General features: G+C 55.9%; 1 protein-coding gene across 3 annotated transcripts in view; it reads right to left on the bottom strand.

The window, feature by feature from the left end:
* Positions 1-1,264: 1,264 nt before the first annotated feature.
* The window catches only part of SLCO3A1 (solute carrier organic anion transporter family member 3A1), a 251,011-nt gene continuing 235,258 nt past the window's right edge, over positions 1,265-17,017 (bottom strand). The window contains exons 10-11 of one of the 3 annotated variants that reach the window (XM_079763897.1): positions 9,193-9,435; positions 1,265-1,852 (exon numbers count right to left, since the gene is read on the bottom strand). In XM_079763897.1, the coding sequence (XP_079620023.1) occupies positions 1,770-1,852; positions 9,193-9,435 (326 nt within the window). In that variant the 3' untranslated portion in view covers positions 1,265-1,769. Of the gene's footprint in view, positions 1,853-8,037; positions 9,436-17,017 lie in introns of those variants that run through there. The other 2 variants (XM_079763898.1, XM_079763896.1) reach the window with 2 other exon arrangements.

A 17,017-nucleotide genomic window follows, 5' to 3' on the forward strand; every position in this document is an offset into this window, starting at 1 on the left:
GGGGGGGGCCTGAAGCCACGGCCCTTCCCTCCATGCCCCCCCCGCCCCCCTGAGTCTCCGAGCGAAGGAAGCCCCTCCCGCGAGGAGCCGCCAGGTCTTCCTGCTGCTTCAGCATCTTCCGCGCGCGGACAGAGAGTGGAAATTGCCTGTTCTTGGGGGTGTCATGCCGGAGAGAATAAATCATGTTGCTTTGCAAGAAAAGTAAACAATCACATAAATAACAGGGCCAGGCTAGAAAAATAAGAATAAAAAGTCCCCGAGATACCGACGGGCAGGGAACAGGACTTTAAAAAGGTACCCGGCCCAAGCCCACTCCTCCCTGACCCCTGAGCCCTGAGCCCACCCCGGAGCTGAGAGGCATGTATGCTGGGCGGGGGCCATCTTCACGGGATGGTAGCTGGACACGCTTTGATCGCAGCCGAGCTCAGCTGCAAAGGATGCGGGGCTGTGGGGAGCGAGAGCCAGGCTGGAGGGGGCGTGCAGTGAGAGGGCCGAGGCCAGGGCTCCCCGTAAGAGGACGGACCGGCCGAGGTCTTACGCCCCGAAGACATGAGTCCCCGGGCTCCGGTCTGCCCACATGTTGGGGTTGGCCATCTACCTGACCGGCTTGTCCTCAGGACGGGGGTGTGTGTGTGAGTTCCGGCCAGTGACCTGGTGACGTGGGGAAGCGAGGCGATGAGGGAGAGGCCTGGCGAGGATTGGGGGTGGCCGGGGCTCCGTCCACAGGCGAGACGTGTGGGAGGGTCTGTGGACCTGACAGCGGGAGGCCAAAGCTGCTGTTGCCTCTGAGGAGTGAGACCGAAGTCAAAGCCCAGAGGCTGATGGGTCACGGCTCCTTGTTCTTCATTCATTCATTCATTCATTCATTCATTCATTCAGAGGTGTATGAGCACCCACCAGATGCCATGCGCTGTACTGCGGGCCTCGCCCGAGATAAAGGGGTCCCTGCTCTCCCAGGGTCAGAGATGGGGCGAATCGGAAAGGATCAGCAGGTAATGGCTTATCACCTGGGTAGCGCAGGGGTCAGCGTGCCCATTTGACAGATGGCGACACGGGCTCGGAGCAGGCCAATCACTCGCCGGACGCCACGCCAGGAGCGCGGGCCGGGCTGAGGATGCCAGGAACACGGCACACGCACAGCCGGCAACCTTTTAGGGGCGTTCCTTCCGCTAAGGAACCTGTTGGGGTTGTTCTAGCCCAGGACACGGGGCGGAGAATAGAGACGCGAGCGGGAGGCCGAGGAAGAATTAAAATAGTGCTTTAATGTCATTGTCAGCAGTCGTACAGCATGTGCTTCACCTCACGTCTCTCTAAACGTCTCATCTAGAAAATAGAAGCTGCAAAAATACAGAAGAGCACACTCAACATCTACGGAGCGTGCGCGCCTCCCTCCTGGGACACGGGGACCTGAGACCCCCGGATGGGAATCCAGCCTCGGGGACTCGGGAAGAGCCGTGGGGTGCCCAGGTCGGGGAGGCATTCGGAGGGGCGTTTGCTCAAGCGTGTCCGCAGGTCCTCCCCACGGGCACCACAGAGGGACGGGCAGAAGGGAAATGGGGGGCCAGGTCACCATTCCTCGTCAGTGACCCAGGGAAGGTGCCTGCTGGGAGGGTTTGGAGGCCCCCTGACCGCAGCCACTCAGGGGACTGGGCACTGGCTGGGCACCGCCCCGGGCCCCCCAGCTCAGGGCAGGGCAGAGCTTGCTAAGTCGCCCGTGGTCTGTGGGTCTGTGGGTGGCGGCTGCTGCTGCAGAGACGAGGGCCGGGCCCTCAGCTTCTCACAAAGGAGTCTTCGGAAGGTGACTGGGACCCGGGGCAGGCTTTCTCGGTCTCAATGTCCCGGTACTCGGTGCCTGGGGGGGAGGAAGAGCCAGAGGAGAAGAGAGGTCGGTCTTTTCTGGTTCTCCTACTTTAAAAATATATATATATATTTACTGATGTCAGAGGGGAAGGGAGAGAGCATCATTGATGAGAGAGAATCGGCTGCCTCCTGCATGCCCCGCACTGGGGATAAAGCCTGCAACCGGGCATGTGCCCTGACCGGGAATCAAACCGTGACCTCCTGGTTCATAGGTCGACACTCAACCACTGAGCCACGCCGGCCGGGCTCCTATGTTTTTAGGCGTAAACACCAGCACTGTGGCTTCCAGCGGATGGACGAGACGGAAGCCATGTCAGTAAAATGGTGGGTGTCGCTCTCTGTGACCCTGAAGACATAGGGTCCAGGCCCGGAGACCTTTCTGAGCCACATCTCTCTGAGCGTGTCACCTGGTGGCGGTACCCACAGGGGATGGCTAAGAGGCGCCCGGTCAGGAACGCGTCCTCGTCTCCCGTAAATCAGCATGACGGGCCTTCCGAGGCGTCCCTGTCACCTCCACCGAAGGGGCGGCACCGTGTCCCCCGCGGGCTCCCTCCTGCAGCCTCGGGGACCCGTTCTCAGCCACAGGCGTTCACAGAGGGGCCCTGGCTTCGCTTACAGGGAACTGGGAACCTGTTCGTCCCGGGCTGGCTTAGGAGCTGCGTGGGGCTCACTGTGGCCGGCACCGTGGCCACAGACGTCCCTGCCCAGGCTCCGACCCAGCGGGACGCCAGGAGGCAGGGTGGACACGCCACCGTGATCCTCAGGATGTGGCAGCTGAGGTCTGGCCTACAGGTCCGTCTTCCATCTCCCAGGCTCGAGTTCTCAGAGTCGGGGTTCTGCCCCAAGTCCTGGGGCAGGGAGTGGGGGGCTGGGATGGGAGCAGGGGCGCGTGTGCGCAGCATGAATGAGGCGGAGGGGTGCCCAGTGGCGGATTCGGCCCAGGTGGGAGAGGGAGGGAGTGTGTTTGGAGCGTGCCGATGTTTATTGACTAAAGTAAAAAAGGGTTTTTATTGTAGATTCCGGTGCCCACAGGCCACATGTGGTTGAGGTTTCTCCCCACGCTCTGGGCTCGTTTCCCTGCGAAAGTCTAGGCTTCGGTGGGGCTGTTCCTGGTCGTGGGTGCCCCGCTGGCCTCACGGACATCCCCCAGTCAGCGGGGCGCCCCCACTTTGGTGGCCGGGTCCCCCTGCCCAGTCACCTGTCCGTCTTCTCTGTGTCCCCACGTTGGAGGCCACGTGATGGAGCAGAAAGAGCGCGGGGTCAGGATCGGGCAGGCCTGGCAGTGGCTCTCGGGGACTTTGTCACGAGCTCCGTGGCCGTGGGGAGCTGGGGTTACTGCGCCTGAGGGGGCAGGTCTGCATGTGGGGAAACGCCACCCACCGCGGAGGCTGCTGGGAGGCCGCCTCGTGGCACCTGGCACCGGGCACGGGCTGTCCACGGACTCGAGTCCCCGGCCCCTTCCCTCCGTCCGGGGCTGGAGACTCCGGGTTCTGTGCTAAAGGGGTTTCTCTTGTGCCACTTCCTATGTGGCTCAGGTCCAGTCCCGGCTATGTCCTATGACCTATGACCTCAGATTCTACCACCAGTGTGGGCAGCTGTCTGCCTGAGGTGGAGGAAAACGCCATTTGGGGGATGTTATGGGGTGGTGCGGTCTCAGCCTACGGGAGGGGGACCCTCCAGAAAATGGGCCACGTTGTCCCATTGGCCCCAGTAAAAGGACATGGTCACTCTGGCATCAGCTTGGAATATTTCCCCTTAAGGTAACCCTCAGCCACTGATTGTTGGCCTGAGTCGTCAATGCAAACATAGAAACATCTATAAAGACTGTTTCTAGAAGCCTGGCGCCTGGTAATGAGGGAGACGGTCAAGCAGGGCCACGTCGGTGTGTCTGAGGCCGGCCAGCACCAAGCCCGAGGTCAAGGGCGTGGCCAGGCAGGGGAGGTCTGGGGTTTGCGGGGAGCTGGGGCCCGGCACAGAGACCTTTCTGAGGGTGACTCCCTGCACTTTGCTGCTCAGGAGAGATCTCCCACCTCCCTCTCACCTGGTAGGACACCCCGATAAATCGACCACTGGGCTCTGCAGGGGAGACGCTGGCCCAGTGGTTCCATTGGAGGCCTGGGGGGGAGGGTGTGTGTGCGCCCCACATCCCGTCAGAGCCAGAGATTTCCTGTCAGTCCGTCTCTGCAGCGGGGAGGGTCCCTCCGTCTTGCCCAGTAGGGATTGAGGGCCCGGGAGGATCAGAGCGTGGGCTTTGGGTTTGTGGACCTGGGTTCGAGTCCCCACTCTGTCTTGTGACCTTGAGCCCATTCGGGAAGCTTCTCGGGCCTCACGTTCCTCTCTCACAAGCTGACATTTGTCACGGCTCCCGGCTCGGGGGCCACCGTTGAGGCTCCATGAGCTAATGTGGGGGGGAAGGGGGGAAGCGCTGGGTCAACGTTAGCGACTGCGATTCGTTTTCATTAGTCCTGACCGGCTCCTCGCTTTACGGGCCGATGCTTCGTGCCTGCGGGAAGGAGGCGGGATGGGAAATGCTCCTCAGTATCTCTGTTCGCGCTTCCTTTCCTGGTGTCTGCACTTTCCGCCCTCGCCCTGCCCACCTCTTAAAACAGGACGATAAACCCTGACAGGAGGGGGCCACTCACCTCACGCCTGGGAGACGGGATCCCCGAGCTAGACCCCGGGGGTCAGGAATGTCCGAGTTGGAGGTCACGTGGCCAGGACCCTTCCGGCGCCGACCTCGGCTGTCCGAGCCCCCCACCCGCGGCGCTGCCTCAGACCCCTAAATGCTCTCGGCGCCTAGAACACTTCCCTGGCGCTGCCCGGAGCTGGGAACTCGCTCACTCCGTAGGGGCAGGCACCTCTGCTCGTTAGTCCTGGTTTCTAGACCCCCTGGCCTACCTGGTTCTCCACATCAGGACCAGATCACAGCCACGAATCAGCCCCTCCTGCCCCCAGACAGACAGACAGACCCCAGCTCTTTGTAGTATTCTGTTGCTTTTGTTTGTGTTCAGGTCTGTGTGGCTTGTGGAACTGTGACCTCTTAGCAGACAGGACCATGTTTTGTTTTGAACCTTTGTATCTGGTCCAGAGCCACATTCTCATAAAGGAACGAAGGAATGTGTACGTGCTTAGGAAACATCCAGCTGGTCCTGGCCGGTTTGCTCAGTGGTTAGAGCGCCAGCCCATGGACTGCCGAGTCTCAGGTTCGATCTGGTCAAGGGCACGTACCTTGGTTGCAGGCTCGATCCCCGGGCCTGGTGGGGGCACGTGTGGGAGGTAACTGATCGATGTGTCTCTCTTACATCAATGTTTCTCTCTCTCCCCTTTCCCTTCCATTATCTCTAAGAATCAATGGGAAAACATCCTGGGGTGAGGACGTGGCGCCCCACCTGGTGCTGAGTGGTCTGTCTGTCTCCACGGCAGCACAGATCTCTGAGGTGCGGGGCGTCGGCTTTTCTGAGTCCCCTTTTAGGCTTTCTGCCTCGTATCATCCCTGGTGTGATGGCCAAGCCCTCTGAGGTCACCGACCGGCGTGGGGAGCGGGATGTGGGGGTCGCTGTGCACACGCAGGAGATGCCCGGGTGATGCTGGGCAACAGCATCCGGACAGAAGGCCCTTCTCAGCCTGTCCCCAGCCACAGCTGACTCACGAGCCCCATCGTGCCCAGCGGGACTGCGACCAAAGCTTCCTCGGGGCCAGGGGCTCTGAGATGAGTCGACCCTGCAGCTGCTCAGAGCCCGAACCGAGCAGGGAGGGGTGAGGGCCATGGACGAGAAGGCACGGGCGATATTTATGCCCCAAGTGAGTTTTCTAGGTGGGACTGAATGTCAGCAGCACCCTCTCTCGGGAAGCCTGGCGCCTCTTAGGGATTTGACCTGGATTCTCGCCTCGAGCGCGGCCAGGTGTGGCTGAGGGCAGGCCGGTGGGTAGACTCAGAGGAGCACTGAAGCCCTACTGTGTGTCCGATACGTGCTCATGGCTTCTCGACAGATACCTGCTTTTCCCACGCTGTCAAACAGGTGCGTGCTGCGGGCGGACGGGGAATCGGGCGCCTGAGGCAGGGGCAGGGAGGCGGGGAGGCGGGGTGGGGGATGTGAAGGTGTGGGCTGCTGCCCGGCCAACCTCAGAAACCGTCTCTACAGGAAGCTTCGCGCTGCAAGGAGGTGAGAGCAGCGGGCGCATGGAGGGCACAACGCCTGCCTTCCTGCTCGGAGGACAGGGCGTGAGCGTCTCCGGGAAGCTCTCGGTTTCCCTCTTTATTCTGCCTGTTAAGCACGAGCAGACTCCCCCGGCCCTGAGAGGGGGCCTCTGGCCCTCTGCAGCAAGCAGCTCCGTGTGAGGCGTGAAGCAGCGGGCAAGCGCAGTCTGGGCTGAAGAAGGCAGCAAGCAAGCAGGTCCTCCCCCCGCCCCCCCTCTGCCCCGCCGCCGCCCCGAGGGAGAATCTGAAGAACGTGTGTACTCCCTCTGCAGGAATCATGTTGGTAAAAGACGCCTGGGTCTATGGTCGGGGATTACAAAGATCTGTCCGAAGTGGCAGCGAAGAGCGTCTCCATGCCGCCTGGGCTTGCTCAGCTAGGATGCGGGGGGCGCTGGTACTTGCCCTCTAGGCTGTGCCTGCCCCCGACGTGCCTGTTTTCTGTTGGACCCATGGAGATCTGACCAGGAAATCTTTCCATTCAGAAATACCACTCGAAACCAGACAGACACCCGAGGGCTGGGCTGGCAGTGTATGACCGTGGCTCTTTGCAGCACAAAGAGAACCGTGTACGCTACGCTGGGCTCTCTGTTCCAGGGTCTGAGGAACTGGAATTCTCAGAGGCGACACGCTGGCCCTTTACATTTCTACCCAGTGGTTCTAATGCCGAGTCTGGGGTTGTTCGCCTTTGCTCCCATTCATCCTAAAACCGCAGGGGAAAAATCCAAAACGCAAGGAGTTTTCAAAACTTTCAAAAAAGCAGCAGCAGCAGCCAACAGCTCTGTGAAACGCCAGGTCACGGGGCTCCCGTGTGCGCGCTGAGCGTGGGCAGCCGTGTGGTACCCGAGGGGGCGGCGACCCATCCGCAACACGCTTGCCAGACAAAACCCCCAGCTGCACAGCGTGGTCGCAGGGCCTCCGGGGTGACCGCGTACGCAGGGTGTCCCCCAAAACGCATACACACGGCAGCAGCTGGCAGCGCAGTTTGAACATGAAATGCCTTGACGATTGCTCAGAGTGTGGACACATTTTTTGAGCCACGTTAGATTTTAGGAATTCGCTGGAGAACAACCCAACCTTTTGCTGGTTACACATCGACGAGTGTGAACCAGGACAGACGGGCACGCTCTAGGGGAAAAGGCCGTTTCGGAAGCATCCTGCCCCAGACAGCTGACCCCGCGCCCCGCCAGCGGACCCCGCGCCCCGCACCAGCTCTCTGCCTGGGCTGTCCCTCAAACCGCCCCTGGTGCAGTTCCTGTTAAAAAATGGGCATAGCACCCCTTTCTCCCCAATTCTTTCTTTAACCTTTTTTTTTCCTTCTGTGTGACTGCAACTATGTGCCTGAGGCAGAAGAGCAAAGCAACCAGCCAACCTTTGAGGTCCTGGCCAGGGTCAAGGTCAGCCTGGACCAGGTCACCGAGGAAGGAGGACAGGTCAGTACACGGGCTGTGCGTGTCACGACCACTCTGGGAATGGCCCCCCAGGCCCAGTCTCCTGCTGCAAGAGGTCTTCCCAGGACTCTACCCCAGACAGTGACAGGGCTGCTGTGAGCTGTTCGAGGTTGTCACTTCACACGCACACACACGCACACGCACACGCACGCACCTCTGAGTTCAGGGGCGCCCCTGAGAACCGCACTGACACTGTGTACCGGACGTGCGGTAGCGTCCAGGAGCCTGTGGGCTTATTCATGGCCACACACCTGGGGCCTCGCTGTGTCCTCGCCCCAGAGCACATACACATGGCCCGCACCCACGCGTGTCTCCTCCACGGGCTGCCGGGGCTCCTCATGGGACACGGAGCGCACACACAGGGCCCTCCCTCTGTCTCCGATGCGGCTCTTCCAGAGGCGGCCGCAGAGCCACGCTCTTTTCAAGCATTTTTTTTCTACGTGTAACACACTGTATGTTCTCGTTTTTGCGGACTGTCCGAATGAGGATAAAATGATAAAAAAAATTACCATAGATTCATCTCATCCCTTGAATCACATTATATTTTTGGTGCATTAAAAAAGGGAGAAAGTGAAAGCAACCAGCGTAGGAAATCCGGCCTAAGAACCGTGTCAGAGCCTGGCGGGCAACACAGGTTCGGAAGTCGTTAAAAATAGTATTGGAGGGTGATACAGACAACAGGTTGAAATCCGTAGGCATTGCAGGATTTTTTTTTAAAAAATGGCAAAATGTTTGGCAAATGTAAGCAAATGACTTGGGCTGGGCTGGGCCTCACCGGCTCTGAGAGAAGCCAGTCATAGCCAGCGAGGCCCCTGCTTCCTGAGGTCGCTCTGCGGGGCGGGGGCCCCGCCACTGGGAGGCGCTCCGGGGGCAGGCGAGGTGCTGGCCCTGCACCCGGCCCCGCGGGCCCTCGGCGTGAACGTGGAAATGGAGCTGGTGAGAGGTGCCAATTACAGACTCCACACGGATCACCCGTTAGCATCGCTGAGCGCGCGGGCCTTGAACCACAGGCAGACTGGGTGAGGCGTCTACACAGTGACCCATATTGCGAAGGTTAGAGGGGGGGGCCCCCTCCTCCCGCCTGCGGGTCCCCCGCCCCCACGGGAAGGGGGGCCCGGGGGTGTCACTAGTGCTTATCCTGGCCGTGTTGTCAACATGTGGTTTTTAGTAGACTTTCTTTAAAAAGAGTTGTCTCTTGTTTGTATGCTGTATGTGTGTTCAGGAACGTCCGTCCTCCGAGCTGGCCACCACTGTTCCCTGAACTTGGCAGTGCCCGTTGCTTGCAGCTGTCGGCATCCTGAGACCCCGCGCTGGCGTCCCAGAGCAGGCCCTGCGCCCAGCAGGTAGGTCACGCGTCAGACACGTGGTCCCAAGCTCTCCTCATTCTGAAGGCCGTCTGGCTCTGATGTGGAGAAAAGGATAAAGGTCCTGTGTGTGTGTATGTGTGTGCGTGTGCGTGTGGTTTTTGGAAACCTTTTTTCTCTTTTTTTTTTTTTTTTGTAGGAAAAATGACCCTTTGATTGCTATACAGAGTTCGCCCCCTGAGTCACTATAGAACGGACTCCATGTTCTCGCACCACTCATGGTCTTCGAGGTTATAGATAAACTTTGTCCTATGCGTCTGGCTGGCGGGCACAGGGTCCCTCCCCAGGTTGTCTAGGGTCAGAGTAGAGGCAAAGAACTCACTGGTGCTCAGGCCGCCCTCGTGGTTTTTGATGTAGCGCTTATAGTTCTTCCGCAGGCACTGCCACGTGGTGGTGTAGAGCAGGAAGGCGAAGGACTTGAGCGCGATGGCGATGCTGACGTACAGGTGCCGGTAGACCACGTTGTCGTAGAGGACGCAGGCGCCCTGCTCCCCGCAGAACGTGCTCCAGAACAGGCAGGTGGAGTCGATGCCGGCCCCGAAGATGAGAGGCGGGGGGATGAAGCCTGGGAGGGAAGAGAACGCTCAGTGTCTGGCTCCCACGGCCTGGGGGACGGAGCCGGGCCAGGTCACAGCTGGGGCTCCAAGGCGCCCCTGTGGGGCGGCCAACGACCTGAGCTTGAACCCCAGCTCTGCCCTCTGCCTGCGGGTCACACCTGGGTAAGTTGCTCTGAGCCTCTGTGCCTGAGTTTCCTCATCTGCACCAGGGGGGCGACCACACCCGTCCTGGTCAGACTGCAGGGGGTGGGGGTCACTCCGGGAGGGCATCCTTGCAGAGGGAAAAGCAAAGAGGCACCCAGCTGTGCATAGGGGATCCTAGAGTGTGAGTGCATTCCAGTGAATGAACTGAGAGACATAAAGGACCAGAAGTTGAAAGAGTACATGACAACTACGTGGGGGTCTACACACACACAGAGGTCCCACGTGGCTACATGCACACACACATATAAATGCGCTGCTGTGGAGTTTAAGATGAAAAATACCAGCACCTATTGTCAGCTGCCCCTCCCTGGATGAGAGCGGGGCTCAGAATCCTTTTCATTCTGAGCTGGGAACTTGCAAACTCCATACTTGACACCATGATGGGCAGCAACAACCGGTCATTTGAAAAGGCAGATGCTGTGCAAGCTGTGACCACAGTTAATGCCAGCTCTCAGATACTCCGTAGGTCACGGTCACAGGAGTGATGCCCAAGCCCTAAGGACCTGGTTGTATATGAAAATAACGAGGTGAGACATCGACGAAGAAGAAAATCAAAGGTGAGTGTTGGCCTAACACTACTAATGTGAAATCACACTATACCAGGTGTTCTAGGACAGTGTGGGTTAGAGTAGAGGTGTGTGATTCAACTAGAATATGGAAAAGCAATAGATGGTTATCTAAAAGAGCAGGGAAACGGGGGACTGGACGGAAAAGCAGTGTGCACGGTATTCTTTGATATTTCTGCGGATAGAAAACTACATGCATCCATCTCATCTCATCTCCACTACTCAACACTAGTCCAATCTGCCTGGCTCCACCCTGGACTCTGTGCGAAGAGGCCTACCACCAACCTCACACCCTAGTCGAGTCTAGTCTAGTCTAGTCTAGTGTAGTCTGCCTGGCTCCATCCTGGGCTCTGTGGGAAGACACCTACCACCAACATCACACTCTAGTTTAGTCTAGTCTAGTCTAGTCTAGTCTAGTCTGCCTGGCTCCATCCTGGGCTCTGTGGGAAGACACCTACCACCAACCTCACACTCTAGTCTAGTCTAGTCTAGTCTAGTCTAGTCTAGTGTAGTCTGCCTGGCTCCATCCTGGGCTCTGTGGGAAGACACCTACCACCAACCTCACACTCTAGTCTAGTCTAGTCTAGTGTAGTGTAGTGTGCCTGGCTCCATCCTGGTCTCTGAGGTAAGAGGCCTACCACCAACCTCACACTATAGTCTAGTCTAGTTTAGTCTAGTCAAGTCTAGTATAGTCTGCCTGGCTCCATCCTTGACTCTGTGGGAAGACGCCTACCACCAACCTCACACTCTAGTCTAGTCTAGTCTAGTCTAGTGTAGTGTAGTGTGCCTGGCTCCATCCTGGGCTCTGAGGTAAGAGGCCTACCACCAACCTCACACTCTAGTCTAGTCTAGTCTAGTCTAGTGAGGTGTGCCTGGCTCCATCCTGGGCTCTGTGGGAAGACGCCTACCACCAACCTCACACTCTAGTCTAGTCTAGTCTAGTCTAGTGTAGTTAGGTGTGCCTGGCTCCATCCTGGGCTCTGAGGTTAGAGGCCTACCACCAACCTCACACTCTAGTCTAGTCTAGTCTAGTCTAGTCTAGTGTAGTGTGCCTGGCTCCATCCTGGGCTCTGAGGTAAGAGGCCTACCACCAACATCATACTATAGTCTAGTTTAGTCTAGGGTAGTGTAGTGTGCCTGGCTCCATCCTGGGCTCTGTGGGAAGACGCCTACCACCAACCTCACACTCTAGTCTAGTCTAGTATAGTCTAGTCTAGTCTAGTCTAGTGTAGTCTGCCTGGCTCCATCCTGGGCATGTGGGAAGACGCCTACCACCAACCTCACACTCTAGTCTAGTCTAGTCTAGTCTAGTCTAGTCTAGTGTAGTGTGCCTGGCTCCATCCTGGGCTCTGAGGTAAGAGGCCTACCACCAACATCATACTATAGTCTAGTCTAGTGTAGTCTGCTGGGCTCCATCCTGGGTTCTGTGGGAAGACGCCTACCACCAACCTCACACTCTAGTCAGGTCTAGTCTAGTCTAGTCTAGTCTAGTGTGCCTGGCTCCATCCTGGGCTCTGAGGTAAGAGACCTACCACCAACATCATACTATAGTCTAGTCTAGTGTAGTGTGCCTGGCTCCATCCTGGGCTCTGTGGGAAGACGCCTACCACCAACCTCACACTCTAGTCTAGTCTAGTCTAGTCTGCCTGGCTCCATCCTGGGCTCAGTGGGAAGACACCTACCACCAACCTCACACTCTAGTCTAGTCTAGTCTAGTCTAGTCTAGTCTAGTGTAGTGTAATGTAGTGTGCCTGGCTCCATACCGGGCTCTGAGGTAAGAGGCCTAACACTAACCTCACACTCTAGTCTAGTCTAGTCTAGTCTAGTCTAGTCTAGTCTAGTCTAGTGTAGTGAGGTGTGCCTGGCTCCATCCTGGGCTCTGTGGGAAGACGCCTACCACCAACCTCACACTCTAGTCTAGTCTAGTCTACTCTAGTCTAGTGTAGTCTGCCTGGCTCCATCCTGGGCATGTGGGAAGACGCCTAACACCAACCTGACACTCTAGTCTAGTCTAGTCTAGTCTAGTCTAATGTAGTGTGCCTGTCTCCATCCTGGGCTCTGAGGTAAGAGGCCTACCACCAACATCATACTATAGTCTAGTCTAGTGTAGTGTGCCTGGCTCCATCCTGGACTCTATGGGAAGACGCCTACCACCAACCTCACACTCTAGTCTAGTCTAGTCTAGTCTAGTCTAGTCTAGGGTAGTGTGCCTGGCTCCATCCTGGGCTCTGGGGTAAGAGGCCTACCACCAACATCATACTATAGTCTAGTCTAGTCTAGATAGTCTAGTGTAGTGTAGTCTGCATGGCTCCATCCTGGGCTCTGTGGGAAGACGCCTACCACCAACCTCACACTCTAGTCTAGTCTAGTCTAGTCTAGTCTAGTCTAGTGTGCCTGGCTCCATCCTGGGCACTGAGGTAAGAGGCCTATCACCAACATCATTCTATAGTCTAGTCTAGTCTAGTGTAATCTAGTCTAGTGTAGTCTGCCTGACTCCATCCTGGGCTCTGAGGTAAGAGGCCTACCACCAACATCATACTATAGTCTAGTCTAGTGTAGTGTACCTGGCTCCATCCTGGACTCTGTGGGAACACGCCTACCACCAACCTCACACTCTAGTCTAGTCTAGTCTAGGGTAGTGTGCCTGGCTCCATCCTGGGCTCTGAGGTAAGAGGCCTACCACCAACATCATACTATAGTCTAGTCCAGTCTAGATAGTCTAGTGTAGTGTAGTCTGCCTGGCTCCATCCTGGGCTCTGTGGGAAGACGCCTACCACCAACCTCACACTCTAGTCTAGTCTAGTCTAGTCTAGTGTAGTGAGCCTGGCTCCATCCTGGGCTCTGAGGTAAGAGGCCTACCACCATCATACTATACTCTAGTCTAGTCTAGTCTAGTGTAATCTAGTCTCCTATAGTCTGCCTGGCTCCATCCTGGGCTCTGTGGGATGACGCCTACCACCAACCTCACACTCTAGTCTAGTCTAGTCTAGTCTAGTGTAGTGTAGTGTGCCTGGCTCCATCCTGGGCTATGAGGTTAGAGGCCTACCACCAACCTCACAATATAGTCTAGTCTACTCTAGTCTAGTGTAGTCTGCCTGGCTACATCCTTGACTCTTTGGGAAGACGCCTACCACCAACCTCACACTCTAGCCTGGTCTAGTCTAGTCTAGTCTAGTGTAGTCTGCCTGGCTACATCATGGGCTCTGTAGGAAGACGCATACCACCAACCTCACACACTAGTATAGTCTAGTGAAGTGTTCCTGGCTCCATCCTGGGCTCTGAGGTAAGAGGACTACCACCAACATCATACTATAGTCTAGTTTAGTCTAGTGTAGTGTAGTCTACCTGGCTCCATCCTGGGCTCTGTGGGAAGACGCCAACCACCAAGCTCACACTCTAGTCTAGTCTAGTCTAGTCTAGTTAGTCTAGTCTATTGTGCCTGGCTCCATCCTGGGCTCTGAGGTAAGAGGCCTACCACCAACATCATACTATAGTCTAGTCTAGTCTAGTGTAGTGTACTCTGCCTGGCTCCATCCTGGGCTCTGTGGGAAGACGCCTACCACCAACCTCACACTCTAGTCTGGTCTAGCCTAGTCTAGTCTAGTCTGCCTGGCTCCATCCTGTGCTCTGTGGGAAGACACCTATCACCAACCTCACACTCTAGTCTAGTCTAGTCTAGTGTAGTGTAGTGTGCCTGGCTCCATCCTGGGCTCTGAGGTAAGAGGCCTACCACCAACCTCACACTCTGGTCTAGTCTAGTCTAGTCTAGTGTAGTCTGCCTGGCTCCATCCTGGGCATGTGGGAAGACGCCTACCATCAACCTCACACTCTAGTCTAGTCTAGTCTAGTCTAGTCTAGTGTGCCTGGCTCCATCCTGAGCTCTGAGGTAAGAGGCCTACCACCAACATCATACTATAGTCTAGTCTAGTCTAGTCTAGTGTAGTCTGCCTGGCTCCATCCTGGGCATGTGGGAAGACGCCTACCACCAACCTCACACTGTAGTCTAGTCTAGTCTAGTGTAGTCTGCGTAGCTCCATCTTGGGAAAGTAGGAAGACGCCTACCACCAACCTCATACTCTAGTCTAGTCAAGTCTAGTCTAGTCTAGTCTAGTCTAGTCTAGTGTTCCTGGCTCCATCCTGGGCTCTGAGGTAAGAGGCCTACCACCAACATCATACTATAGTCTAGTCTAGTGTAGTCTGCTTGGCTACATCATGGGCTCTCTGGGAAGACGCCTACCACCAACCTCACACTCTAGTCTAGTCTAGTCTAGTCTAGTCTAGTGTGCCTGGCTCCATCCTGGGCACTGAGGTAAGAGGCCTACCACCAATATCATTCTATAGTCTAGTCTAGTGTAATCTACTCTAGTGTAGTCTGCCTGGCTCCATCCTGGGCTCTGTGGGAAGACGCCTACAACCAACCTCACACTCTAGTCTAGTCTAGTCTAGTGTGCCTGGCTCCATCCTGGGCACTGATGTAAGAGGCCTATCAACAACATCATTCTATAGTCTAGTCTAGTCTAGTGTAATCTAGTCTAGTGTAGTCTGCCTGACTCCATCCAGGGCTCTGAGGTAAGAGGCCTACCACCAACATCATACTATAGTCTAGTGTAGTGTGCCTGGCTCCATCCTGGACTCTGTTGTAAGACTCCTACCACCAACCTCACACTCTAGTGTAGTCTACTCTAGTCTAGTCTAGGGTAGTGTGCCTGGCTCCATCCTGGGCTCTGAGGTAAGAGGCCTACCACCAACATCATACTATAGTCTAGTCTAGTCTAGATAGTCTAGTGTAGTGTAGTCTGCCTGGCTCCAACCTGGGCTCTGTGGGAAGACGCCTACCACCAACCTCACACTCTAGTCTAGTCTAGTCTAGTCTAGTCTAGTGTAGTGAGCCTGGCTCCATCCTGGGCTCTGAGGTAAGAGGCCTACCACCAACATACTATAGTCTAGTCTAGTCTAGTGTAATCTAGTCTCGTGTAGTCTGCCTGGCTTCATCCTGGGCATGTGGGAAGACGCCTACAACCAACCTCACACTCTAGTCTAGTCTAGTCTAGTCTAATGTAGTCTGCATAGCTCTATCCTGGGCAAGTAGGAAGATGCCTACCACCAACCTCACACTCTAGTCTAGTCTAGTCTAGTCTAATGTAGTCTGCATAGCTCTATCCTGGGCAAGTAGGAAGATGCCTACCACCAACCTCACACTCTAGTCTAGTCTAGTCTAGTCTAGTCTAGTGTAGTTTAGCGTGCCTGGCTCCATCCTGGGCTCTGAGGTAAGAGGCCTACCACCAACCTCACACTCTAGTCTAGTCTAGTCTAGTGTAGTGAGGTGTGCCTGGCTCCATCCTGGGCATGTGGGAAGACGCTACCACCAACCTCACACTCTAGTCTAGTCTAGTCTAGTCTAGTCTAGTGTGCCTGGCTCCATCCTGAGCTCTGAGGTAAGAGGCCTACCACCAACATCATACTATAGTCTAGTTTAGTCTAGTGTAGTGTAGTCTGCCTGGCTCCATCCTGGGCATGTGGGAAGACGCCTACAACCAACCTCACACTCTAGTCTAGTCTAGTCTAGTCTAATGTAGTGTGCCTGTCTCCATCCTGGGCTCTGAGGTAAGAGGCCTACCACCAACATCATACTATAGTCTAGTTTAGTCTAGTGTAGTGTAGTCTGCCTGGCTCCATCCTGGGCATGTGGGAAGACGCCTACCACCAACCTCACACTCTAGTCTAGTCTAGTCTAGTCTAATGTAGTGTGCCTGTCTCCATCCTGGGCTCTGAGGTAAGAGGCCTACCACCAACATCATACTATAGTCTAGTTTAGTCTAGTGTAGTGTAGTCTGCCTGGCTCCATCCTGGGCATGTGGGAAGACGCCTACCACCAACCTCACACTCTAGTCTAGTCTAGTCAAGTGTGCCTGGCTCCATCCTGAGCTCTGAGGTAAGAGGCCTACCACCAACATCATACTATAGTCTAGTTTATTCTAGTGTAGTGTAGTTTGCCTGGCTCCATCCTGGGCATGTGGGAAGATGCCTACCACCAACCTCACACTTTAGTCTAGTCTAGTCTAGTCTAGTCTAGTGTAGTCTGCCTGGCTCCATCCTGGGCATGTGGGAAGACGCCTACCACCAACCTCACACTGTAGTCTAGTCTAGTCTAGTGTAGTCTGCCTAGCTCCATCCTGGGCAAGTAGGAAGACGCCTACCACCAACCTCATACTCTAGTCTACTGAAGTCTAGTCTAGTCTAGTCTAGTCTAGTCTAGTGTTCCTGGCTCCATCCTGGGCTCTGAGGTAAGAGGCCTACATCCAAATTCATACTATAGTCTAGTCTAGTGTAGTCTGCTTGGCTCTATCATGGGCTCTGTGGGAAGACGCCTACCACCAACCTCACACTCTAGTCTAGTCTAGTCTAGTCTAGTGTAGTGTAGTGTGCCTGGCTCCATCCTGGGCTCTGAGGTAAGAGTCCTACCACCAACATCATACTATAGTCTAGACTAGGCTAGTGTAGTGTAGTCTGCCTGGCTCCATCCTGGGCTCTGTGGGAAGACGCCTACCACCAACCTCACACTCTAGTCTAGTCAGGTCTAGTCTAGTGTGCCTGGCTCCATCCTGGGCACTGATGTAAGAGGCCTATCAACAACATCATTCTATAGTCTAGTCTAGTCTAGTGTAATCTAGTCTAGTGTAGTCTGCCTGACTCCATCCAGGGCTCTGAGGTAAGAGGCCTACCACCAACATCATACTATAGTCTAGTCTAGTGTAGTGTGCCTGGCTCCATCCTGGACTCTGTGGGAAGACTCCTACCACCAACCTCACACTCTAGTCTA

This window comes from Cnephaeus nilssonii, assembly GCF_951640355.1.
Source record: "Cnephaeus nilssonii genome assembly, chromosome: 24".
NCBI lineage: Eukaryota > Metazoa > Chordata > Mammalia > Chiroptera > Vespertilionidae > Cnephaeus > Cnephaeus nilssonii.